The sequence below is a fragment of the Echinops telfairi genome, unplaced genomic scaffold, assembly GCF_000313985.2.
Source record: "Echinops telfairi isolate 266 unplaced genomic scaffold, ASM31398v2 ScPeMD7_1;HRSCAF=3_0, whole genome shotgun sequence".
NCBI lineage: Eukaryota > Metazoa > Chordata > Mammalia > Afrosoricida > Tenrecidae > Echinops > Echinops telfairi.
The window spans coordinates 90,529,176-90,554,714 of NW_022103896.1; the positions used below are offsets into that span (position 1 = coordinate 90,529,176).

At 39.8% G+C, this 25,539-nt stretch overlaps 1 protein-coding gene and 1 pseudogene across 1 annotated transcript in view; one reads left to right on the forward strand and one right to left on the reverse strand.

The window, feature by feature from the left end:
* The first annotated feature begins 9,724 nt into the window (after positions 1–9,724).
* The window catches only part of SHC3 (SHC adaptor protein 3), a 249,246-nt gene continuing 233,431 nt past the window's right edge, over positions 9,725–25,539 (forward strand). The window contains exon 1 of the mRNA XM_004697582.2: positions 9,725–10,563. Coding sequence (XP_004697639.1) covers positions 10,051–10,563 — 513 coding nt within the window. The 5' untranslated portion in view covers positions 9,725–10,050. The remainder of the gene's footprint in view (positions 10,564–25,539) is intronic.
* The window catches only part of LOC105979264, a 43,350-nt pseudogene continuing 35,567 nt past the window's right edge, over positions 17,757–25,539 (reverse strand).

Sequence of the window (25,539 nt, forward strand, 5' to 3'; positions counted from 1 at the left end):
AAGCAATATGGCCTTAGTTCTCTGTCAGGATCAAGCAAGAGCCAGGCCTTCGGTTAGCCATTTGACCAAGAAGCGTGAGCTTTGCCTCAGTGAAGTTCAAGAGCTGTTTTCACACCCTAAGATCCATTACATTAATTTGATCAGTTTCAGACAGGAATAACCAAAGACAACTTCTAAGAATCAAAAGTTTCATTATTCATGTCCTTTCCAGAGAACAACCAAGTAAATTGAGTGGCCACATCTGACCTCCAGCTATCCAAGAAGGAAAATCCAATTCTATCCAACTGCTGTAAGGCCAAAGTCAGGTAAGCCTCTATCTTCCATGATTTGTTTCTCTAGCACCCCACTCCCAGTACTGTAATGTGTTAGGCCAGGATGACTAGAGAAACAAATCCAGTGGCACTCATATATGTATAAGAAAGAGCTTTGTATCAGGAAGTAATTATATATAAAGAAAAGCTTCCCAGCCCAGTTCAACTATAGTCTATGCATCCAATACTAGTCTGAAAGTCCCTCTTCAAACTCACCCAGCCACATGCAATGATGCAGAATTCAAGAATATCACAGGCTGGTGGGTGCAGAGTTATGTGGCTCCAAGTTCAGTGGAAACATGGCAGGAATCCAGCAGATCCCAGGGTCAGTGGCAGAGAATAGGAATTTTCCAGGGCCCTCTTTATAGAAGGCTACACCCCAAGGAGAAAGAGTCAGGCTGTGATCTGATTGACAGGTTTGATTCCACCCCTAGCCAGGAGTGTCTAGTTGACATAAAGTTTTCTCTATATATATTATGTATAACATATATATTATACATATAATATACATAGTATCATAAAAATAGATTGCTCTTATTTTAGGGTTTACAGAATATATTATATATATCTAATATATATGTACATATATATATAAATATATATCCCATTTAAGTGGTAGCATTATCAGTTTTTTAGAGATACTTTAAATGACTTCCATGGAGCCTTAAAATTAATTTAATTTCCATTTTGGTGTCATCTTCTTTAATATACAAGAATTCAACTGATTTCTATTTATCAGAGCTATTTATTAAAAAGGTTACATCTTCCCAACTTATAGTCTGTTATGCTGTCAAATTTTTCAATTAATTCCAGCAATTTTAAAATCGAGGTTTTGGAGTTTTCTATATATGGGACTATATCTTCTATAAAGAGCTTTTGTTTCTTTTGTGCCTATATAAGTGCCTTTTCATCTTTTTGATATCTTTTAGCTCTAGCTAAAACATCCAGGACGATCCTAAATAATAAGGGTGATGAAGGGCAACCCTATCTGATTATCATTCGAAGGGGGAGTGTTTTCAATTTCTCTCCAATAAGTGAGATGCTGGCCATTTGTTTCACAGTTATGGTCTGTACTATGTTGAGGAATTTCCTTTCTGTTCCTTTTCTGTTTTTTATCAGAAATTGATGTTGAATTTTATCAAATGACTTTTCTGCACCAATTGATATAATCATATGGTTCTTCTTTATTTATATTAAGTGGTGAATTACATTGATTGCTTTTTAAAATATTAAACCATTTTGCATATTTGATATGAATTACACTTGAGTAGAATGTATTTTTTGATTATTTGTGAATTCTATTGGTTAGGATTTGATGGAAATTTTGGTGTCTATATTCATCAGGGGCATTAGTCTATAATTTTCAATTCTGGTGGTGTCTTTGCCTGTATGGGGTATCACACTTTTAGTTGCTTCATAAAATGAGTTTGGGAGTATATTGTCCATTTGCATATTGTGAACTAGTTCATGTAAAAATTATATTAACTCTTCTCTAATTTTTTTTTATAGAATTCCTCAGTGAAACCAACGGGACCCAGAAATTTTGATGTTGGGTGTGTTTTGTTTTGCTTTGCTTTTTTTTAAATCGTTTTATTAGGGGCTCATTGTTTTGTTTTTCTATGACTAGATCTATTTCTTCTCATGCTGTAGGCTTGCTGAGATTTTCTACATCAGTCTGGGGTAATTTAAGTAAATAATGAATTTGTAGAAACATCCATTTCTTCTAGATTTTCAAATTTATTGGAATACATTTTTCCCTCACACTAGGTGGTTATATTTTTTTAATCTCATTAGATTCATTTTTTAATGTTTAAAATGAACTTGTGTGGCAGTAAAGACTCCAAGTCCACTTCAGTTTCACTTTTCCTCCTTTGACTTTTTTTAATGAAGCAATTTTAACTTTCCTTACATGTTAAACCCTCCATTTTTGTTGCTCCCCCTCCTGACTCCCTCCTCTCTGTTCTTGCCTCCATCCCTGGCCTCTTCATAGTCCTCAAAGTCTTGTCAATTGGTGTAGAAACCACATTTCTTCTTCTTTGTTTTTCCTTATACAATGGTGATATTAAATATTTATCATTGTAAGATTGACTGAGTTTGCTAAGTATAATATTTCTGGTTTTGTACATATCTTGTGATGCTTACTGGAGTTATCATTGTTTTTTGCTGATCATAAAATTCCATAGTATGATATACCAGAGCTTGTTTATCCAGTCCTATCTAGTTGGGGTTTTTGATTGTTTCCATGTTTCTGCTATTTGGAAATTACTGCAAATAGGTACAGTTATGTCTGTTTGTGTTATGGTCCTAACTTCTTTTGGGTGTATACTCAATAGTGAGATTGCTGGATCATAAGAGACTGTAGCTGTTTAAAGAGTAGAAATTCCTTCGGAGTACCCCTGGGTTTGAAACTTCTGGCCTTGTAGATCCCAGCCCAATACATAACCACTACACTACCAGGGCTCCTAAAATGTCAGTTTTTATATTTTGTTTCACTTTTGATGATTTCCAATTTTCTTTGATTCATACTTTGTACATTCCAATCATTACTTGATGTCTGCAGTTTGAGCTGTGCCCCATCACCACATGAAGGTCCTGAAGACGTTACTCCCATGGGCTTTTCTCCATCTCGGTCACTGTGGTCGACTCTCCTATGAAAAGACAGCTTTTCATCAGTCATATTTTGAATGTCTTCTAATCTGAGGGAATTGTTTGGGGCACTAACTCTGACAATGTTCTGCTTCTTTTAAAGAAGTTACCAATATCTGACAGTGTTTCCATTCTGTCTGTGGCTAATTCCTCGGAAGGAGACAGCTCATTCCTTCTTTATCTGGAAGAACTGATTTGTTCACTTTGGGGGACCCTGCTGGCATTTGAAATAACGATGACATCGATCCCAGCATCACAGTAACGCCACCAAGCCACCAAAGTACAGCAAACTAACCGAGAAGTGGTGGTCACACCCACTAGGATGCCTGTTAGCAGAAAGATGAAAAATGTTGATAAGAATGTGGAGACTATGGAACACTGATACACTGCTGGTGAAAATGTACAATGTTTGAGCTACTGTGGAAAGAAGTTCAGCTGGTCCTCAAAAAGTTAAAAATAGTGTAATTAGCATGTTGTTGTTTTTAGGTGCCTATGAGTTGGTAACTCAGCAATCATATATACAGCAAAATGGAACACTGCCTGGCTGTATGCCATCCTTACACTTGGTGTGGTTGTGCCCATTGTTGCAGTTACTGTAGGAAGGGTATCTCCTTAAGAAAAGAAAGGGAAAAAAATTCACTGCCATTGAGTTGATACCAATTCATAGTGACCCTAAAGGACAGGGTAGAACTGCCCCTGTGAGTTTCAGAGACTCTTGATGGGAGTAGAAAGCTTAGTTATATGCCAGTGGAGCTGCTAGTGTTTTCTGGATCGCCGACCTTGCAGTTAGCAACCCAATGCGTAACTCTGATGCTAACAGGGCTTTTATCTCCTCTAGGGTCTTCTTATTTTTCGCTGTCTCTCCACTTTACCAAGCATGGTGTTCTTTGCTAAGGACTAATCTTTTCTGATAATCTCATGTTCAAAGTACATGAGACGAAGACTCCATTTCTAAGGAACAATCTGGCTGTACTTCTTCTAAGACAGATTTGTTGGTTCTTTCGGCAGTTCTTGGTACCTTCAATATTCTTCGCCAACACCACAATTCACATGCCTTGATTCTTCTTTGGACTTCTGACCTTCACATGATGTTTTAGCCAAAGACAGAGACCGGGTTGATTTAAGAATCTGTGACTTTATTCTGAAACATAAGATAGAAGGAAATTATGGGGTCTGGGACCCCCAAACTGCTTCAAGAATTCAATGAATATCAAGCAAGTTATGTACCCAAACTATGTGGCAAAAAAAGAGATCTTAATGGATGGTAGGAGGTAATTATCAATTTCTGCATTGATTATAGGATACAGCTGACACTCTAACAGTGTGACAGAAAAGACGGGTGTGCAATAATCGTAGTAACTTATACCCACATTTTCCCAGAGGTTATTAAACCACTATTCCCTGAGTCCTCATGGAATCTCCAGAGCCCTATCCCTTTAGGCTCCTGAATGGGGGATGTTTTGTGCCTGGCTACTTATCTTAATGGCCTTGCTTGCCTCTATCCTGAGTTAGAACATCTCTACTGACTGAACTTAAAAGGAATTTTTACCGTAAGGGAGGATGTGGTAACATTTTGGGTTTTTCATAAACTGGATATATAAATCATATTACATATCTAGTATTTTGATTAACAGCAGAGTAACTCTTTTAACTCCTCTTTCAGAAGCTCTATATAGACCAGGAAATGACCAGAACAGGGTTTAAAATAGGGTTTAAAATCAGGAACAGTGTGTGCCAGGATTGTATTTTTTCATCTTACCTATTCAATTTGTAGGTTGAGCAAATAATCCGAGAAACTAAACTAACAGAAAAAAAGATGACATCAGGATTGGAGGAAGGGTTATTAGCAAGATGATATAATCTTGTTTGCTGATGAAATCAAGGACTACAACTTTCATTATTGATGGTAAGTCACTGTATATACTCGAGTATAAGTCATCCCAAATATCAGCCAAGGCACCTAATTTTACCACAAAAACTGCATTAAAAATGTGTTGAAAAACCCGGCTTATACACAAGTATATACGGTAATGTAAACACCACCACAGCTCTCACAAACGGACAACATAATGCTAAAGGCACCAATGTAGTTGGACTTATTTTTCAATACCATTAATTTTTGATTGGATGCTAACTCTTAAAGTGGCTGAACACCAACCATACACAGTGACTCTGTGATTTCCTTCCCTCTTCTTCCTGTGCTTTGTGCATCATTCAAAATTTTGTTCATAGGATCCTTTAGCATTACGGTTCTTTGAAGGACTACATATCTGGTATCAAATTGACAAGAGCAACTTGAAAGAAAAGAACCTTAAAAGACAGTGAATTTATGTTAGTGGGGAAAAAAGTAGGGTCAGCATGTTGCAGAACTGGTAGAATGCATTCAATGTCACTAAGTGGTACAGGTAAAAAACTGTTTACTTGTTGTATGTCTTACTGTATATTCTCAAAAATAACAACAAAAGATACATTCTCGTTGTTGCCTTGATTACTCTCCATATGATCTCCATCATTTTGTTTTTCTGACCCTCAAAAATGTAAGATAGCAAATTAATGTTACCACTTATTTTTTGCTAATAGCAAAATGTTCGTTAGGTATCAGTTTAAAATGAAAAATTGCAGTGTTTTACAATACTCCTCACAAATGACCACAGAGATAGACTTCTTTGAATCTTAAAGGTGACTTTTTTAAAAAACATTTTATTAGGGGCTCATACAACTGTTATCGCAATCCATACACACATCAATTGTATAAAGCGCATCGTTGTTACATCGCACCCCGACTGGCTCGTCTCCTTCCCGAGACCCCTCTGCAAGGGGATCTCCAGTGGCCTACTAATGGGCTATGGATCTCCAATCCGCACTCCCCCCATCATTCACTATGGTAAGATTTTTTGTTCTGATGATGCCTTATACCTGATCCCTTCGACAGCTCATGGTTGCATAGGCTGGTGTGCTTCTTCCATGTGGGCTTTGTTGCTTCTGAGCTTGATGGCCGCTTGATTACCTTCAAGCCTTTAAGACCCCAGACGCTATACTTTTTGATAGCCGGGCACCATCAGCTTTCTTCGCCACATTTGCTTATGCACCCATTTGTCTTCAGTGATCCGTTCAACACCCCGTGATCACACAGGTTGATATGTTGTTCCATGTGGGCTTTGTTGCTTCTGAGCTAGATGGCCGCTTGTTTACCTTAAAGATTTTAAGACCCTAGATGCTATATCTTTTGATAGCCGGGCACCATCAGCTTTCTTCACCACATTTGCTTATTCACCCGCTTTGTCTTCAGCGGTTGTGTCGGAAAGGTGAGCATCATAGAATGCCAATTTAATAGAAGAAAGTATTCTTGCGTTGAGGGAGTACTTGAGTGGAGGCCCAATGTCCTTCTGCTACCTTAATACTAAACCTATACATGTAGGCTCATAGATCTATTTCCCCATCCTCATATAAATATATTTGCATATGTACATGTCTTTATCTAGACCTCTATAAATGCCCTTTGCCTCCCAGCTCTTTTCCTCTATTTCCCTTGATTCTCCTCCTGTCCCACTATCATGCTCAGTCCCCACCAGGATTTCAGCACTTCCTCTTTGTTACCTTCCCCTTGATCATGCCCTACCAGGTCTCCCACACCCACCTCCCCACCAATTTGAATTGCTTGTTGTTCCCTTTCCCTGGGTTTGTTAACACCTCTTCCCTTCCCCTACCTCCCCCTCTCCCATGTCCCCCCGGAACTGTCAGTCCCGTTGTTTTCTCCTCCAGATTGTTCATCCAGCCTTTCCTATCCAGACAGGCCTGCGGAGACAACAACACACACAAAAACAAGACAGAGCAAAACCTAGCAACAATGTACAACAAAACAGCAACAACATCAATCCACTGACGAAGAACAAATTAAAATATACCAAGAAAGAAAAGCTTGTGTTTTCCAGTCTAGCCTGTTGGGGCACCATGCCCTGTCTCCAATGTCCACCCTCATCATTCCCTGGGGATCTTGTGACTCCCCTCCCCTGCTGTTCCGCTGCACTCCCCCAGTGCTTTGCCTCAGTGTGGCAGCGTCAGATCAGGCGCAATTCCCACACTGTGTCACTTGTGTTGTCCCCTGCAGGGCCATGGGTAAGTGAGGGGCATCACGTCTCATAGTGGGGCTGGCCATGTGGTCCTCTCTGTGGACTGGCTGTTCTATTTGGGGTCATCGTCTAAAGGTGACTTTTTAATGGCTTTTTGTCTCCTTGTTCTTATGTGTTTGTCAAGCTATGGAAATGTAATTTATTATTACCTAACCTAACAATCTCCTTTCTTAACAATTTCTGTTTGATTGCAGACTGAGAAACCAAAATTTTAAGGAAAGTGTTTTAAAATAAGCTTCTTGGCCCCAAGCAAGGACCCAAAGGCATCCTTTAGGTAACTGAGGTTTTACTGTTCTCTTGGAATGCTGACCACACTGTTTGCTGATATATATATATATATATTTATATGAGGCACTGCAGGCTATAAATTGCTATTTATGTTTGAAAATGACCGATTTCCCTCCATTTGCTTCATTATAATTACAGTAATGTATTCCCTGTGTGCTAAAGGATTAATTATGAAGCTTTGGGTTTCCCTTCTTCCACTTGAAGACTCAGAACAGGAATCAGCTTGCTTTATGTTCTTTTCATGAAAGGGGATAGTGGGCAAGATCCTGAGGGTGTGAATGTGTGCCCAGTGTACATTCATAATAAGTGCCAAGTGGAATGAGCAGATCCATCTTTGCTCTTTATTGTAAATGAACCAACTGAATGAAAGACTTAGAGCTCACCTCTAAGAAAGAGGCTGCTCCTACTCACACCTAACCAATATTTCTCCATTTCGTTCCCAAACCGGCTTTTCCTCTCCCCGTCACAGGTGCCTTCTTCATGCCTAGATATTTGCTGTAATCAAGCTGTTTGTGTATGTGCGTTCATTTTGTTTTGATCTTTTGTTTTTTGCTCTCCCCCTCCTGCTTCCCAAGCTGCCCTCCCCCACGCCCACCCCCCTCTGCAGTTGGATGAAAGATCTTTGCCTTTGATTAAAATGGAATCTTCCACTATTGAGCTAGTCTTTGTTGAATGAGTCATCGAGGTGCCTGCTCATTGGCTGAGACTGCTCCTACCCAAGGGACTGCCTGGCAGCTGTTGCAAGGCCCCGCTTCATTCACAGAAACCTTGGCTTGCTAGCTGGCCCTTCCATTCACACAAACAGAATTTCATTCACATTTTACTGTTTTGATGTGCTTCTAATGAAGATCACTGAGAATGAGCGAGCCATTGGGCTTTGAATTTGGGAAGGCTTTAAGAACAATCAAAATCATCTATGGGGGGTGGGGGGTGGGTTGTGTGTTTGCTGTTGCTATGCAAGCCAGTGTAAGACAAAAGAGAGAGAGAGAGAGAGAGAGAGAGAGAGAGAGAGCGCGAGCTAGAGCTCTCCAGGCTCTTCCGCTAGTGCTGCCGCAGCTGGCAGTGAAGCTAAGGGAGGCGCAGCTGGATTGCTTTCTCCTGGGCATCAGGACTCAAGGCACCGCATGCTCAAATCCTAGGAGTTGGCTTCACTCTGTGTACCCCGAGTTCACTGATTAAACCTTGTTTTCTTAAAAAAATCTTTTAGGGGGTGGTTCGGCTGGTGTCACAGATGTTTTGTCATGGGTTTGAGGGAATTCAGGGTGAGTTAGAATTTACCCAAGGGATAAATTAATTGGCTTCCTCCAAAGTTGTTGGGAAATTTTTGTTGTCTACATTTGCTTGTGTCAGGCAAGTTCTCTAATTCTTGATGGAGATTAGCAGAACTGATTAATGGCAAGAGAAAATGGACTCCAGACCTTCTGGGGCCATGAATTTTCTATTTTCCTAACTGAGGAGGAAGAGTCTGAATCCTGAAATGCAGGTATTTTTCTTGTGCCTCTTTTGTGTAACACAAGCAACTGCATTTTACCTTTCTTACCGCAGAATTGCAAGCAGTAACAGACAGGCTATGTATAGCATTTCTTAACCACGAAGCAAGCCCCTTCTGCCCCCTCCCCAACACACACTCACTCACTCACTCACTCACTCACTCACTCACTCACTGAATGAAGCCCATCAAGAAGCATTCTTCTCCGGAAGTAGACGTTTCACTTCACCTTGATTGAAAAAGACTTCTGGAAATTAACAGGGAAGATACCCGGATTGGCACTGGACAACCGTTAATATGCAGATTAAAATTTTTTTTTTTAGATACTGCATTGCCACAAAGGCACTTGACATAATTGCTCTGTTGATGTGAAAAGAAAGAGAAAAAACTCCCAGGAACTTGGCAATTTATATACAGCTAAGAGTGAAGATTTGTTTTTTGCCATTTACAAATTACTGCTACTTTCAAATTACAATTCATCAGCATTTGATGAGGATCCTAAACTTTAAAAGCCTCCTCCACATGTTAAGCATCTTTATAGGACACTTTTAGGGCTAATGCAGATGGACTGAATAGGAAAAATGAAGATGTAACATAAAACCATGGCTTTTATAAAGTTGATTTGATTTTTTTTAAGGCACTGGGTTTACCTTGGGCATAAATGCAGAGCCCGGAGCCAGGGAAGTGAAAACCAAAGAAAGATTAGAAGGAAATATGTGGGAAGGTAGAAACAGGAAATTTGAAAATTGATTGGTTCTAGTGTGCTGTCAGTGGGTGGAGGTTAGTCCTTTACCTTTTTTTTTTTTTTGCTGCAGGAAATGATTTGCAGCGTTCCTCAAGTCTTTGTTGAGAAGGGTCTCCTCACGGAATGAGTCCTGCTTCTTCTGTGAGACTTGGCAGCTCTGGGCAGCCGGGATCAGAGCCAACTACCCGGTATTACTTTTCCTATTCCAACGCGGAACCATGAGCCTTCTTCTTTGGGGTCGGGGCTGTGTGGTTGTTGTCTCTCATCGCGGGAGGATACAGATGGCTCCCCCCTCGCCCTTTCTTTGCAAACCCTGTGCCAGGGGCACCCCACTTTTTCTCCGGGCGCGGTAGACGGTGGTTCGCCGGCGATGCGAAGCAGTCTGCGCCGGGGCTGGCATCCACCCTGCCGGAGCGAATGCGGGCAAGCAGGTAGAAGGGCATGCTGCCGCGCACCAAGTACAACCGCTTCAGGAATGATTCTGTGACATCAGTCGATGAACTTGCACACCACCTATCCATGAGCGGCGGCGGCGACGGCGGCGGCGGCAAGCTCTCCGCTGTGCCGGCGACCTCTCCCGGGTCCGCGTATTTGGTATCCAGCGAGGGGCTGCGCCAAGCTCCGGAAGACAGGCCCCGACACCTAGGCCACCTGATCCACAAGGTGTCCCACCTGAAACTCTCCAGCTCGGGCATCCGGAGTGTGTCCTCGGCGGCGCGGGAGGGCGGCGGCGCCAAGCGCTCCGGCAGCTGTAGCGCCCCCCGCTTGGCCTGGGGCGCCCGGGACCGCCCATGTGCCAGCCTCCAGGCCAGGGGCAGTGCGCCGCCCGCGCCCAGCGCCATGAGCAACCCCAGGAAGGGCCGGCCGGCCGAGGAGCTGATTCCCAGGCCCCCCCGGGGCTGGCTGCATGCCAGCGACCAGGTCCTGGGACCCGGAGTGACATATGTGGTGAAGGTGGGTGCTAAGGGCTCTGGGAGGTGGATGGGGGCGGTTATGGAGGAGCTGAGCCCGGGTGGTGGGCAAGCTCTTTTCCAGGGACTCACAAGCCGGGATGTAAATGCCACACCAGAGAGGAAATGCACTCTCCTTAGCTACCAGGGCGCTTAGCATCAAGTGAGAAGGGAACTCTCACTTGTCCCAGTCCATTGGAAAATAACTGATACCCTAAGTCGGTTTATGGTCATCTGATTCTGCTCTGATTTCTACCTTGGCCCACTCTTTTGGGGCGTCGTCGCTGCCTCTCTAGTTCTCAGCCCCTTTCCTTGTAAATGATGGGACTTGCCGGACCCATCATGTAGTAAAAACACTTCCAGGAATGGAGGCAGCCTTCTCAGCATGTTTTCTTGTGCACACCAGGATGACTTTGGCTTTGTTTTCCTCTGCCATTAGGAATGGTCTTGTCTTTTGACTAACAGGAATTGCCAGCTTTTTGTATGGGAGCCAAATGCTTGCTTTATATAACATAGGTGTACATCCTAACCTGGCAAGAATGTGTTGTTTCGTCTTTCATTCATACTTCTAGTTGTTCGTTCAAAGCAGTAAAATCAGTATTGCTTCCCCAATGATTGTGATCTTAAATTTATCTACTGTTGGAGCTCCCAGAGTCACAGGCTGAAGAGGACCCTTTCCTTCCACACAGGAATATGAATGCACCTCAATGTGTTCAGCACAATCCCTCCACCATGCAAACATTTTATGACATTTAAGGAATCAGATACTCAGTATAGTTCAGTATGTCTCTACAAATGCTTATTTTCTCCTCGTGTGGAGGGTGGTAGCGAGCTACTGTAATGCTCTCAAGCTCTGTTCGACATGTACTTTCCAAGGCAGAGAAAGGCTAAAGCTACCTAATGCAAACTGTCATTCCCAGGCATTGATTTTTATTTAAAAAGACATTAAGACTCAGACTAGTCCCCACTGTATAGTTAATGGAGAAGCCTGCTAGATGACTGGTCTATAAATAGGGGCTGCAGATCAAATTTTAAAATTTAATAATAGCCCAAGTCCTCCATAAAATGCAGTCTCTTGGTCATTTTTGTAACCAATCAGAGGAAACCACAATTAACTTTGTGGAGTGCCTGTACTGTTGCTATGAGTCAGAATGGAAATGAGTTTGAGTTTATATAAAAAGTACTTATAAATTATTAATGTGATAACTGTAAAAACAGGGCCACTTCATGTTTTGAGTATGTTTTTAAATGTAATTTCAGCTTCTGAAAATAGCTTGTCACATTTTACCAAGAGGACTAGAGATCAGCACAAAATAGGCATATTTATATATTGTAAAAAATTCTTCAGTTATTTATTCCAATAAGATTCCTAATTTAAAAAGATTCATCATTTCAATATGCACATGTAGATGTGTTTATTGTTTTAAAAAACAAAAGGAAGAAGCAAGGGGGAAAAATGCCATGACAACTCGAAGCTTAAAAAGTGATACTGCCCCAATAAAATGATTTTTTTTTAAATTAAGTGATACTGGAGTTCATTACTTCTAAGTATTAGTATAATTACTAGCTTAAACAAAGGACAGGAAGGGGGGTGGGAGGAAGGCCTACATTTAAAATAGGAAAATAGACCTTGGCAAAGGTTTTATACTTGTCATGCTGCATATAGAGGGTTAAATTTTTATTTATGAAAACCATAAACACTTTGCTTAGGGTTTTTGTTCTTGTTTTTTTCAAGAATGGAGGCAGACATCCAATTTTAATAATTAATATATCAAAAATAATGATAACATCCTAAGACAAGTCTGATCTAACTAGGCATCCTGTGTATTTCATATTTGTGTCTAACTCCCAGCAACAGTGTGTGAAAATCACAGGGCTGGTTTTATATAGATTGGATCTTTGGATTGCTGTATCTTGCTTCATAGTAAAGGGCTATGGCAATTAGCAGGACTAAGTTATGCTTTACGCACTATTCATTGGCTTACTTTTCTTGGTAACATTTGTTAACTGAGCTATCCTCTGCCTCTTTGGAGAAGTTTGAAGTCACTAGAATAAAAGGTATCAGTCACTAAAACGCATTTTTACATATACGTGCTTAATTAAAAAAGTTGCATGGGCTCTCTGTTGGTGTACATGTGCAAATTTCTGTATTGCCTGTGTTGCATTCAAAACCATGAACAAATTTTCTTGAAAAAATATGAAACTGAAAAAAATCGTTTTTTATTGATTTGGGAACATTTTTAATATTTTAAATTTAAGAGATATCTAATAGCTAAAAATGAGCATCATTATAAAATTGCTGGGTAGGATCTGAAAAACCTAACAGTTAAAAAAAAAATTTTATTAAAAAATAACTTATTATTCTCTTCAATTGTTGTTTTTTTCTAAATTCAGAAAACTCCAAATGTTTTTCAGTTTCCTGGAAAATATATATGCAGTATAGTTATAGGCGTCCTGATGTCTCAGTAGTTAAAAGTTCTTAGTTGCTACTCAAAATTCACCAGCCACTCTGTAGGAGAAAGAAGTCAGCTTCTGAATCAATTTATAATCTTGGAACGCTACAGGCAATTCTCCTCTGTCCTATAAATCACTGAGTCAGTCAACTAGAGGACAATGAATTTTGGTATAATTATAGAATTCTCTCTGTTAGTGATAGCTACTTAAAGGTAATACTACGATATTATACGCAAGCATTATAACTTAAAAATCTATGTTCATTTAGCATGAGTGCATGAATATGGAACTTAGAAAATTCAGGACTCTGGTGAATTTTTCTCACCAAGTAAACATCAGACTATTTGACATCAGCTTGTAATAGTAATAAGGAAATTGAATTCCCTTATTTAAAATTTTAAAATGGAAAAGTTATTGAGCAACACTATAATTCAAAGAATAAACCTTCCTATCACACAGCAGCATGAGGCTAACAAAGTAGGAAGACTTCCATATTAGCTGCCTGAAGGTTTATATTTCTGTGAAATAGGCCTCATAGACAATCCCTTTTTATACCCTAAGTATGCCTGAAACTTTTTTTTTGCCTTTCAGTATCATAAATGGGGAAGAATGAGAAAACAGAGCTTTGAAATATAGGGAAAAAAATCTAACTGCAATGGCAATAAATATTTTCATTAGAATTCAACTAAAAAACTTAAATAAATTTCATGTTTGGACATAACAGGCTGATAGACATACAAACGAGTACTGATCACACTAGTTGCCCACCTTTTCGTTTTACTGGCCGAAAGCCAAAGCTTAGTCAGCATTCTAATTTTTCCTGGACTACTAATGTCCTTAGCGGGTCCCAAAGGCAGAAAATCGTTTCCTCCTCCTGTGGGCGCAAGGATAGGCAGAGTGGCAGCCACGATGGGCTCAAACGTAAGGTTGCTAGAAGAACCAATTCCACGGCACCTAACAACATGGGCACACGGCCCAAGTCATCAACGGTTATAGGAGAGTCACTGGAGGGTAGAAGAGGTGTTTCAATTCTGAAAAGTAGCCATTGGGATGAAATAGAATGGTCTGAAGACACACAGCATTGAGGGTCAGCTGTAAAACTGCCCGAGTCCATTTCATGATGGGCAGTGTGGCCTGAGTAAGGGCGACAATGTTCTGTATCTGCTGAGCAGGGGTTAACATTTAGCTCCAGCTAATGAAGGGCACATCACATTACAGACTTAAAGAAGGGCACATCATTACAGACTTAAAAAAGGATAAGAAGTGACGGAGTTTAGCACTGTGATGAAATCCTCTACACTGAGTGCCAGGAATTGGGAGGCCCAAATTTAGAGCTACAAATACAGGCATCACCAAGCAGTTAGTAAGAAAGGAGATTGTTCGTACGTGTGTGAAGGCTCAGTCAAATTTATATGCGTCTCTATTTGTGGAGTGTATTAACACTTTGTTGCAAGCTATTCATAGGAAATTTAACAATCAAAATGACTGAAATCTTTTCTGATATGTTAGATAGTTTTTCTTTCTGAATGAAGCCTTGTTGCAAAAACTTGCAAAATTATTTAATTTTATTTCTACCATTTGTGCATTTAATGATATTTGGGGAAGTGTAGATTATTTGTTAAATGCTCTATTTGTATTTGAAGAAGGTCTTTATAAAATGCATTAACTGTGAAATTCATTCTTAATTTAATATTTTTCAGTTGACTCGGTCTATAAAAATATCTTAAATATGTACTAGAACTATGTAATTTTGGTAACACTGATCAAAGCTCATAAAAACAGCCATCATCTAATATCCATGATACATTATTATGGGGAATGTTATTGAATTTGTCTTCATCTAAATTTAAAACATTTCTTATTGTGGAGTTGAACTTTAAAAGTTGATATTTATTTAAGATAGTTTAAGAATATTATGTGTGTGATTTGCATGTAAACATTCTCCCAATGGTTTGAGATATGTTTATTCGTCATCAATAGATGGAGTTATTAATTTGATATGGAAGCATAGATGACATATGCAGGTGTGCACACACACAGTCACAGAGATACATATTTACATGCATAGGGGGGCAACCTACGATGACTTTTGCCTGGGACTATATTATTTTTTTGTTAGAAAATAGTGAGTGTTGTTTAAAAAAATACTTGATTCCTAGAAATACCTGGTTATGTCATTCATTTCTTTTCATATTCATATTCAAGAAAAGTAATTCTGAAAAATAGACTATTAATAAAATCTTTCATCTGATAAAGAGTATCTTGCTCCTCAATACATTTTATCTTTGAATAGAGGTCACATTTTTGAGGAATGTATAATAAATATGATTTAAGCAAAGGGCTGGTAATTGAAAACCCTGGCAGCAAACACACAAATTAAACTCAGGAGACTGATGGCTATTCCAGCAAATAGGCACCGCGTGAGGATACACTAAGCCTGCAGAACCTGCACAGAATGATGGCGTCTGAGAGTCCAGACTTAGTCTGAGATGTACTGGCCCAATGGAGAGCTAGCACGGACGTTACATCGTGTCACATCCTTGTGTGGGCCATGAGATGCCAGTTCACCTCTCCGAATCATGCTTTTTCCACTGCAGGAAGGGAAGGGAAGGGAAGAGTTGACTGGAGGTGGGATTCAAATAATTTAACAACCGGTTCACTGTCCTAATGACCATGTTAAGTATAAAAAAGATGTTATAAAAGGCAGTTTATTACTTCATACAGTTAATACTAAACTAAGAAGAGTAAGAGATAAAACTAGATTATAAGAAAGAGTTTTAAAATATTGAATAATACCTGGCAAAACAATAGCACTGTTATTTAAATCGTTCCATATTGCTTCTTGATTGGCATCCTCATTGCAAAGTTCTTCAGTGCATCCTAGACGGTGTGATTTATCTTTAACTATATTTTCCCTGTAGGAGTAGGATTCCATTCCTTTAAAGGAAGTAAACTAATAGTCATTGTGTTTGATATACATTAAACAGACAATTTCTCCCTTTCTGCTTCTGCTGAACTTACAATTGTTCTGACAATATTTTTAGCTCTATGAACACTTTCAGGAATTGCATAATTCTGGAAATTTTTTAGAATATTTATCACGAAATTTCGATAATCATTCATATAAATTTGGTAATTTAAAATGCCATTAAATATGAGCAAAAACCAGGCAAGGCCAAACAAAACAACAAAGGAAGTGAAGACCAACAAAACAACAACAACAACAAAAAGAAAGCCACTGACAAAAAATGGAAAAGCTTACAAATAGTTTATGGTCTGTTTGTTGGCCTTTATGAGTGTTTTCTAGTCAAGTCTGATGGGGTGCCACAATCCAGCTCCAAAGTCTATTTTTGGTACTCCCTGGGGATTTCATCGCTTTGCTCCCCTTGCTGCTCTGTTGCATGTCCTCATTGTTTCGTTCCAGCGTGGTGGGATCAGTTTGTGCACAATTCCCACACTGTATCTCCAGTGTTGTCCCCCATAGTGCTATGGGTGAGTGAGGGACATTGTGTCTCATGGTGAGGCTGGCCCTATGGTTCTCTGTGTGCATTTTCTGCTCTGAGCAGGAATATTGTCCTCGGGCTTGGTGGGCCAGGATGTGTTCCCCTCCCTCTCCATCCCTCTTAGTTTTTCCTGTGTGCTCTAATCAGACATGGCCCTCTTCCCAAGCTGTAGCCCTAGTGCTGTCCTCTGAAGTGCATTTCTCAGGGCGGGGGTGTGTGTGTACACATAGTTGGGATTGAGGCCGGCTCCACAGACCTCTCTATTGATTCCCTGGTACATGCTGGTATGTTGTATTCACATCTTCGTGCATCAGGGTGAAGCCTGGTCTCTCTTTCCCTCTCCTGTGGGGATATAAACAATACCCTCCCCTTGGGTGGGTTAGTGCCCTGATTCCCACCTGCCCATGCCTTTTAACCCCCTCTTTCTTCCCCCTCTTATTTAGTTGCCTGCTCCATGTACCCCTGGATTGGGTTTGGCCCCTGCCATAGTAGGTGGACCTTACCTCAGGAATGTATGCATATAGTAGCTTTTCCCCTATGCCCCATTTTTTAAAGATTACCTCAGTGGACTCATATTGTACTTGTCCTTTTGTGCTTGGCTTACTTCACTTAGCATGATTTCCTCCAGTTCTTCCCATGCAGCAATGTGCTTCATGTGTTCACCGCTGCTTTTTAGGGATGTGTAGTACTCCATTGTATGCATGTACCACCGTTTTTTGATTCATTCATCTGTTGATGGAAATCTAGGTTGTTTCCAACTCCTTGCAGTTGTGAACTGTGCTGCGATGAACATTGGAGCACAGATGTCTGACTGTGGTTTAGTTCTTGCCTCTTCTGGGTGTATGCCAATAAACATATGAGAACCACATTTGGAAAGACACAGAGCATGACTATCTGACTACAAAGTTATCACAAATGCCAAACTTTTTAGCCAGTTTTTTCACTTGCTCCATTAAAAACAAAAGCTTTCAACACATCTGAGTCAGCTTGAAACACAGAGGCCCCAAATATATGGAAACGACGCATTTTTTTAATGCTTGTATCTCCTGCTCTAATAATGTCTTCTGTTAGTGGAATCCAGCATGAATGGGATTGAAACATGCAAGGTCCTGATGCAAATGTGTTGGAGACAAGTGAAATGACTCTCTGTGACACGGGAAAAGATGTAGTGTGCACAGAGCTTTGTCAGGATTCACTGAGCCATCTGGGCTTCCCGGGCTGGTGCTGTTCATTACAGCCATCAGAGCTTGTTCACTTGGAAACAGGGTGGTTGGATCTGTTTATCCCATGTTGGCAAGGCTTCTTGTGTTTCAAAATGAACTGTGTTATCAATCTGATGAAAAAATTCATTCATATGTCCTTCAGTTAACATTTGAGATGCTATCTTTCCTGCCTTAGCTGCAGGATCTCTAGAGGAGCTCCAAATTCTTGAAGGTAATACTATTATGTAACTTACTTGCAGATCACAAATTGTGTTCCATTTCTGCTCTGTCCAAGACACTACAACCATCAGCTGTAGTCACTTTTTGGTGAGGCAGCAGCATGGCAGCATGTTCTTGACGTCGATTTCCTCAGATAATTCTGTTTGGGATCCCACAGGCAGCAAGTGGCTTGCACCTTTCATCCTGAAAAAGAGTAGCAAGCCTTCGAGAACGCTGCTGTTTCACTGATGCAAATTATGGTACAGGACAAAGTATGTTTTATGGCAGCTAGCCTTTCACATTCATGGACTATTGTCTTGTGGGAGCGTTTACTTTATCTTTGTACAGCTTCATTGAATTTTCTTCTATAATCAAGAACATGTGCACAGCATACTTTATAATGTATCTGTAACTGTCCATTGGTTGATTCATTCTGAAGCAATGATGCTCGAATTATGTAAGCTTCTGCCTGGACTGCATCATCCTCCTCCAGATATAGTCTAGCAATCTTCAAGTAAGTCTCCAGTTTACAATCTCCATTGTATTGTTTGTGTCCTTGTTTCCAAAGGAATTCCCCCCAACACTTGGCTTGCATTTCTTCAGTCTTCCTCCTCATATATGGATGAAAGATGCTGTCTTATTGAAGCAACCTCTGCCTCAAATGAAAATTCCCCAGGTTGGATCTTTCCCAAGGTGAAATGATAGATTTCTGTGGCTGTCCTGTTGGGGAGGGGAGGGAAGTGTGTGCAGAAGTCAGTCAGCAACTGTCCAGAGATCATGAAGCTAACATTCTCATTTACCATTGCTTCCACAAAGACTTTGAAAACTTCAGGTTGTTCTGCCCCAGAGAATGGCATAGCTTTTTCCAGGAGATGAAACTATCTCCTCAATCCCAGTCAACTGAGAGGGAGAAGTCATCTACCTGGAAAACTCTTCAGCAGAGTTGCAAAATATTAATTTCCCTTAAGTTAAAAGTAAAAAGGAGGTCGGGGGAAGTCCTGAAAAAGAAGCCAAAATTCAGGTGAGAGGCCAGCCAGCAAAGAGGTGAAGCTGAGAAGGTTTGGGAAGTATGGCTCCAGCAAAGCGGGCGTCTGGGATCTCAAAGGGCCTGTACGGATTCTATCAAGGAATGAACAAGTTAATAGTCATTTCAGGACTATAGCCACGAGGGCTCAGGCACAAGGTTACATCAGCTTTCTAGAAGACAATTTATAGCAATAAAGGGACACATAAAAAGACAATAAAGAATCAAAATCAACACTTGAAACCAACACCTACAATAATTAAAAAGGAACATACACACACACACACACACACACACAAAGCCTACAGTTATGAGAAAATAAACAATTAGTGAAACAGAAAATGGAAACAATATAGAAGTTAGCTCTTTGAAAGTATTATATAAATCTGCAAAATGACTGGCAAATTTATCAAAGAGAAAGAAGGAGAAGATGCAGATAACGGGAGTAAGAAATTAAATAGATGATATCACAGCAGAACTAAGTGAAATAAAAGGGATTACAACAGAATATTATCAAAAACTTTAGTGCAATGAATTTTTAAACATAGGAGAAATGGATAATTAAAACAATAACTATTTACCCAAATTAACATAATCTGAAGTGGAATACTTCACACAAATTCATCACAAAGGAAGAAGGGAAATAGGTCATTGAATGATGAGGACAATGAATGTACAAATGTACTTTACACAATTGATGTATGTATGGATTGTGATGACAGTTGTATGAGCCCCCAATAAAATTATTTTTTTTTAATTTCCAACAAAAGAAAGGCCAAGCCCAGATGGCTTGACTGATAAATTCTATCAACCATTCAGAGAAGAGCTAGCAAAAATTCTATTCAAACTATTCTAGAACAGAGACATGACGGAATACTTCTGAATTTATTCTATGATGGAAGCAAAAACAAACCCATGGCCACTGAGTCAATTCAGACTAATAGTGACCCTACTAAGAAAAATTTATATACCAATCTTTCCCATGACTGTAAAGGTTCCCATAAAAATCCCTTAATAGAACATATCAAAACAAAAAACAAAGCAAAACAAACAAAAAAAACCCATGACCAAATGGGATTTACACGCAGTTTGTGAGGATGGCTCAACATTTTAAAAACATAGTCTACTACATAAAACAAAGGAAAAGAACTACATAATCACAACAATTGATGCACCATTGAGGCTTCTGAAAAAATCCTACAGTTCTTGATAAAAATGTTAAGCAAAATAGGAATTAAAAGGAAATTCCTAAACACAATTAAGGGTATACATACAAAACAAATAGCAGACATTATTCTCAAGGAAGAGAGATGGAAAACATTCCCATTATAAATCAGAACCAGGCATGGATGCCCTTTATCACCACTACTATTTAATATTGTTTGGGAAGTTAATTGCCAGAGCAATTGGCAACAAGGCTAAATTATAAGACAACTCACAGCCATGGAGTTAATGCCAACTCATAGTGACCTTTTAAGACAGGGTAGAACTGCCCTGTGACTTTCTAAGACTGTAACTGCTTACGGGAATAGAAAGCCTGGTCTTTCTCCACAAGAGTGGTTGGTGGTTTGGAACTTCAGACCTTTTGGGTCACAGCCCCACCATAACCACTATGTCACCTGGGCTCCAGAGGGAAATTAAAGGCATCCAAATTGGCAAGGAATAAGTAAAACTATCACCATTTGCAGATGGTATGATCTCATACATAGAAAAATCCCGGAGATTGAACAAGAAAAGTGATGAAACTTACAGGATTCAGCAGAATGGCAGGGTACAAGATCAACACTCAAAATTCAATCAGATTCCCTACTAAAAATGAGAATTATTAAAAAGAAATCTGGAAAAGAACACTACCTATGATAAACATCCATAACTTGTCTGTCAGTTTGTCTATTGTGGTGGCTTGTGTGTTGCTGGGATGGAGAAGCTACATGACCAAAATTTTCAAAATTGGACCAATGGGTAGCAACACGGTAAATGAAGAACACATTGAAGTTGTTAGTATTTCATCTTGCTTGGTTGGATCCACGATCAATGGCCGTGGAAGCAGCAGAACACTGCCAGAGACAGTGCCAGAAGGTGAGCCCCTCAGGCCAGATGTCACTCAAAATAGTATTGAGGAAGAGCTGCCTTCTCAAAGTATGGTCAACTGTAACGGCATGGATAGAGTGGAGTGTAAAAGAGTAAAGCTTTTGGTACGGTCATTTGCTGATGGATCATGACTCAAAGTGAAAAGAAACAGCTAAAAACATCTATTAATGATTAGAATTTAAAATGTACAAAATATGAATCTAGGAAAATTGGAAGTCATCAACTATGAAATTGAATGAATGAAGATTGATATCTGTGTTAGTCTGGGTACATTAGTGAAACAAATCCACAGAAACTCATGTATAAGAGAGAGTTTTATATAAAGGTTAAGTGCACATCAAGAAAACATCCCATCCCAGTGCTGCTGAAACCCACAAGTCCAACATTAACCCATATATCCGACACCAATCCACAAAGTCCTCCTCCATCTCATAAAACACACACTATGATGCCGACTGTAGGAGGAAAGCCGAATGAGTGAATGTGTAAGCATCTCAGCGCTGGCAGGCGTCTCCACACAGCTACTCCAGGACCCAGGGCTGCATCAGGGTAGGTCCATGTGGCTTCTCCTCAGGGATGTCTTGCAGGAAGTGAGCCTTGCCAGCTGAAGCAGGGAACTGGCTAAGGCAGCTGCACCCTGGTCTGACCATGAAAAAGCAAGAGACCCGAGAACTCAAAAGGTGAAGCTCACCAAGCCATTTATCTCTCCGCCCTTTAATTAACCCCACATGTGTTTATTGGGCAGGTTGGCACAATAAATTTTAACTTTATCAATATCCTAGGCATTAGAGAGCTGAAAAGGAGCCCTGGTGGTTTAGAGGTTACTCGTTTGCCTTACCTCTCCAAGGTCAGCAGTGCAAAACTACCAGCTACCTGCAGGAGAAGACAGGGCTTTCTATTCCTGGTAACAGTCACAGTCTTGTAAACTCACAGGGGCTATTCTTTCCTGTCCAGGAGGGTCTCTATGAGGTGGCATTGAGTCAGTGGCATTGAGTAAGGAAGCTGAAATGGCCTGATGTGGTCATTTTCAAACAGAAAACAACCATAGGGAGTACTCTGCCAGAAATGACATATTCAAGAGGAATGATATCTCTTTATCCTCACAAAGGACATTTGAAAAATCTATTTTGAAGTACAAGGCTGTATGTGATAGGATAATACTTATCTGCATAGAAGGAAATCCAGTCAATGCAACTAATACTTAAATTTATGCACCAACCACTAAAGCTGTTGCTGTTGTTAAGGGACAGTCAAGTTTGTTTGGGCTCATAGATACACTATGTACAGTAGAAGGAAACCGCCAAGTCCTGCACCATCCTCACAACTGTTCTTATGTTTGAGCCCATTGTTGTAACCACTGTTCAATCCATTTTCTCTGCCCCTGTACTATACCCTACATGATGTCCTTCTTCAAGAAGAGGTGTCTCCTGATAACGTGTCCAATCACTTCAAAGGAAGTCTTGCCACCACGCCTCTAAGGAGAAAAAAAATTAAAGAATTTTACCAAAGTCTTCAGTCTGAAATTGTCCAAATATACAATCAAGAGGCATTGATAATTATTGATTATTGTAATGCAAAAGTTATAATAGCAGTTTGAAAATATGGCCTTGGTAATAGAAATGAAGTTGGGGATCATATGGTAGATTTTTTTCCAAGACCAATGATGACTTCATCGCAAAATTCTTTTTTTCAGCAACACAAAAAGCAACTGTACACCTGGGCTTCTGCAGAGGGAATGCACAAATATCAAATTGACTGCATCTGTAGTCAATGGGAAGAGATAATAGAGAAGCTCACTATCATCAGCTAAAACCAGACCAGGGGCCTCTGACTGTGGAACAGACCATCAATTATTCATATGTAAGTTCAAGTTGAAGCTGAAGAAAAGGAAAGCAAGTCCATGAGATCCAAAATATGACCTTGAGTCTATCCTATCTGAATTTTGAGAACATCTCAAGAACATATTTGATCCATTGAACAGTAATAACCGAAGACTTGATAAGCTGTGAATATGACATCAAGAATATCATAAATGAAGAAAGCAAAAGGTTATTAAAAAGAAAGGAAAGCACACAAGGCTCAAGGTGGATGTCAGAGAAGACTGTGAACCTTACTCTTAATCTTGGAGTAGCTAAGGCAAATAGAAGAAATGATGAAGTAAAATAGCTTAACAGAAAATTCCAAAGGGCAAGTCAAGAAGACAAATGAAAATATTAGAAAGAAATATGCAATGACCTAGAGTTAGAAAACCAATAAGGAAGAACATACTCAGCATATCTTAAAATGAAAGCACTCAAGAAAAAAACTCAAGCTTTGAACTGCACTATGATACTATGGACAAAATTGGAATGATGCAGGAAGCATCAAAAGAAGATAGAAAGCATACACAGAGTAACAGTACCAAAATGAACTGATTGGCATTCACCCATTTCAGGAGACAGCACATGGTCAAGAACTGATGGTATTGAATGAAGGAGGCCAAGCTGAAATGAAGGCATTAGCTAAAACAAGGCTTCAGAAATGGACAGAAAACCCATTGGAAAGTTTTGACAAGCCAAAATAATAAAAGCACTGGAAGCAATCACTCATTTATACCAAGAAATTTGGAAAGTAGCCGATTGAAAGAGATCCACATCCACATCTACTAAAGAAAGGTGGCTCAACAGAATGCTCAAAGTATAGAAAAATATCATTAATATCACATATAAGTAACATTTTACTGAAGGTCACCCGACAACAGTTGCAGCAATTCATTGACAGGGAGATTCAGGACAGATTTAGAAGTGGACTTGATGCAAGGGACATCATTTCTGATAACAGATGGATGTTGGCTGAAAGCAGAGCATACCAGAAAAGTTGTTTACTCGTGTTTTATTGACTATGCTAAGGCATTCAATTGTGTGGACCATAACCAACTGTGGATAGCCCTGAAGAGAAAGGGAATGAAGTCTTGTGCAGACTTAATCAATGCAGTGCATCCTTTGACTGCTGCTTCCCATTATGAATGGGAAGGAACACTCAATTGTGCTCATATAAAATCTGTACATAGATCAAGGACAAGGGAATCCCTCATGGTTTGAAATAAAATAAAGCAGATATTAAAGTTGTATTCTCTCACCATACTTTTTCAATCTGTATGGTGAGCAAATAATCAGAAAACCTGGATTATATGAAGAAGAAGACCATATCGGGATTGGAGGAAGCCTTATTAACAACCTGTGATATGCAGTTAAAATTACTTTGCCTTTCCATGATACACACCTTCCCATGATGCACACTTTCCCAACACAATCACTGAAGCCAAAGCAGGTGCATAAGCAAATGTGGTGAAGAAAGCTGATGGTGTCCGTCTTTCAAAAGACATAGCGTTTTTTGGAATGATGAGGGCAACAAATGTACAAATGTGCTTGACATACAATGTATGTATGTATGGATTGTGATAAGAGTTGTATGAGCTCCCAATAAAATGATTAAAAAGGCAACAACTACCTTGCTTGCTGAAAGTGAGGAGGATTTGAAGCACTTGCTGATGAAAATCAAGAATTATAGCCTTCAGTATGGATTGCCACTGAATGTAAAGAAAACCAAAATCCTCACAACCGGGCCAGTGATTAACCTCATGATAAATAGAGAAAAGATCAAAGCTATCAAGAATTTCATCTTTCTTGGATCAATAATCAATAATCAATTCTCAAAGCAGCAGTCAAAGAGATAAAAGGATGCATCGCATTGAATAAACTTGCACAAGGTCTCTTTAACGTATTGAAAAGCAAAGACTAAATAAAGTCCAAAAAAAAAAGAAAAGCAAGGATTAAGGTGCTTCTGAGCCAGGTCATGGTATCTTCACTGGCCTCATAGGCATATGAATTTTGGGCATTGAATAAGGAAGACCAAAGAAGAATAAATGCATTTGAATAAATGCATTGAAAGCAGGCTAAAGGAGACTCAGTGAATGATCTTACAAATGTTGTGTTTTTTTTAATCTATCTCAATCCCAGAAAACAGTCAGCCACAGTTTGCTTTCACATGGGAAGGATCACAATGTAATTTCCCCACATTCGCTCAGGGCTATTTAAATACTCTTGCTTCCTGACATGGTTTGGTTAGAAGAGACTTGGACTTGGTGTAGATCTCAAGTGTAGTGATATAGTATATTGATGATATTATGTTAATATCAAATATGTACGCTAGGGCAAATTAGAAAATAAGGGTGGTTCACATGGCCAATTTAAGAACTAAACTCACTGACACTGAGTTGATGCCAACTCAAAACAACGTTATACGATAGGGTAGGACTGACTGTTGAGTTTCTGAGAGTGTAATTTAAAAAAAATCATTTTCTTGGGGGCTCATACAACTCTTATTACAATCCATCCATTGTGTCAAGCACATTTGCACATTTGTTGCCATCATCATTCTCAAAACATTTGCTTTCTACTTGAGCCCTTGATATCAGCTCCTCATGTTTTCCCTTCCCTCCCCAGCCC